The following is a 1,737-nucleotide window of genomic DNA, read 5'->3' on the forward strand; positions in this document are numbered from 1 at the left end:
TATCGCTACCGACAAAAAAAAAAAAAAAAAAAAAATATACTTTTTTATATTCCAAAAACTTTTGATTTTTGTTCAATCCGTCAAAAAGGGTCCAATCAAAATGAATCGTTATGCAATCTTTCAACTGCAATCGATTATACTGAAATACCAGTACTTGCTTTAAAAATATAAAAAAAACATTTCTTAAATAAAATGCAGAAATATTCAGATTTTCTTCCAAAAAACTATCGAAGTTACCCCAAAGTTAATATAAATTAATGGCACTTGAAATGTATTCAAACCTCTCCATTTACTTAATGCTAAAAAGAGGGCTACAAGGATTTCGGAAGAAACAAAAAACCGCCATACTATGCTAGAATTTACATTTATGACTAAAACGAAAATTATTTGTATAATGAGCAGAGAATTGAGAGCCGAATTGTAGCGAAAATATGGAGCAGAGGAACTCAAACGCTTCAGCTTTAGTGCATATTGTACAGCATTCCCTTTGCGACTTGCTTGGTCTTATCCAAGCCCACTAGAATCTCCCCAAGTTTCAGTGCAAAATCAAATGCTGTTCCTGGGCCACGACTGGTAACAAGATTTCCATCGACAACCACGGTTTTATCCTCAACGTAGCTATATGGGACATAAATGTAGTATGAATTTTCTACCTCGAACAATTACATAAAAACTGTTTGGCAGATACTTACGTGTACTTTCCAGCAAATTCATCCTTGAAGGAGGGATACGACGTCAGAGTTTTTCCGAGGGCGACCGAATGTGTCAAGAGCACGGTCGGAGCTGTAATAAAAAAAGCATGAAACCTGTACCAAACTTTACATTACCATTCAAGATGGATATTTACCAGCACAAATGGCGGCAATAAGCTTTCCTTTTGACTCGAACGACTTCAGGACTTCTCCCAACTTGGTAGATCCCGACATGGCCTTGGATCCGCCAAGACCACCCGGCAGAGCAATGGCATCAAAATCTTCCTACAGTAATGGGAAAATTGAAGTTTGAGAGCAAGTTCAAGTTCAACTCATAATTCTTGGTTCAAGCTTAACCCTTGAAAGGCGTGGATTTTTCGCACTTCTTTGCTCATATCTTTTAACTTAGTGGATTCTAAAATATTTAACTGTTTTTGTGCAGGGGAATATTTTTTCTCCAAAGGCATCCGCAAAGATTTGGATACCGATGGGCAATCCAGATACACGACCTTAAGTGTAGTGGACACACCTCCTATTCCACCAGTGATTCTTGGTAAAATTTCAATATATTTCGAATGTATTTGTGTAAGAGTATGGTTGGTGAAGCCTGGAACTGTGATTCAGAACGGGTTTCGCAAGTTCCAACCAAGCTTCAAAAACGAATTCGACATAAGACTCACATTAGCGGCTTCCTCCAGGGTAGTATCAGCCTTGATGACCACATCCCGCGAGCACTTCACTGTTTTATCGGTCAGACCAGCAACGGTAACATTGACCTACAAGAAGGAAGTTTGAAAAAAGTTGAATTGAAAAGGTGACCTTCGAAACAAAAGTTCCAAGGAAATAGGTGAATATTTACCCCGCATCTTCTCAGAACGTCGACGCAAATCACAAATTCCATTTCTTCAGCGCCGTGGGGAAGCAACATAAGCAGTTTCTTCGTCATTTTGGACGCAATTGTTGGAGAAATTAAGCACTGAAAATTATCGCTTACTTCCGAGACCGGCAAAAGCTTTTGTTTTGCGTATCGCACTTTTTTCTTTTT

The 1,737-nt window shown here is 38.6% G+C and overlaps 1 protein-coding gene across 1 annotated transcript; it reads right to left on the reverse strand.

Moving 5' to 3' along the window:
* Positions 1-348: 348 nt before the first annotated feature.
* LOC5564065 (protein dj-1beta) lies at positions 349-1,737 on the reverse strand. Its single transcript, XM_001648346.2, has 5 exons — positions 1,552-1,737; positions 1,373-1,468; positions 848-977; positions 693-783; positions 349-618 (listed from the first exon to the last, which is right to left on the reverse strand). The coding sequence occupies exons 1-5, from the start codon at positions 1,636-1,638 to the stop codon at positions 462-464; spliced, it is 561 nt and encodes a 186-aa protein (XP_001648396.2). The 5' UTR covers positions 1,639-1,737; the 3' UTR covers positions 349-461.

Source organism: Aedes aegypti, chromosome 1 (genome assembly GCF_002204515.2).
Source record: "Aedes aegypti strain LVP_AGWG chromosome 1, AaegL5.0 Primary Assembly, whole genome shotgun sequence".
NCBI lineage: Eukaryota > Metazoa > Arthropoda > Insecta > Diptera > Culicidae > Aedes > Aedes aegypti.

Bases quoted from the DNA above. Each gene is read 5' to 3' on its own strand.
- LOC5564065 (XM_001648346.2), bottom strand. From the start codon at position 1,638: ATGACGAAGAAACTGCTTATGTTGCTTCCCCACGGCGCTGAAGAAATG. The intron at 978-1,372 runs GTGAGTCTTATG...CCATTACTGTAG, and splicing joins CCCTGGAGGAAGCCGCTAAT to GAAGATTTTGATGCCATTGC. The intron at 784-847 runs GTAAATATCCAT...TTTTTATTACAG, and splicing joins TATTGCCGCCATTTGTGCTG to CTCCGACCGTGCTCTTGACA.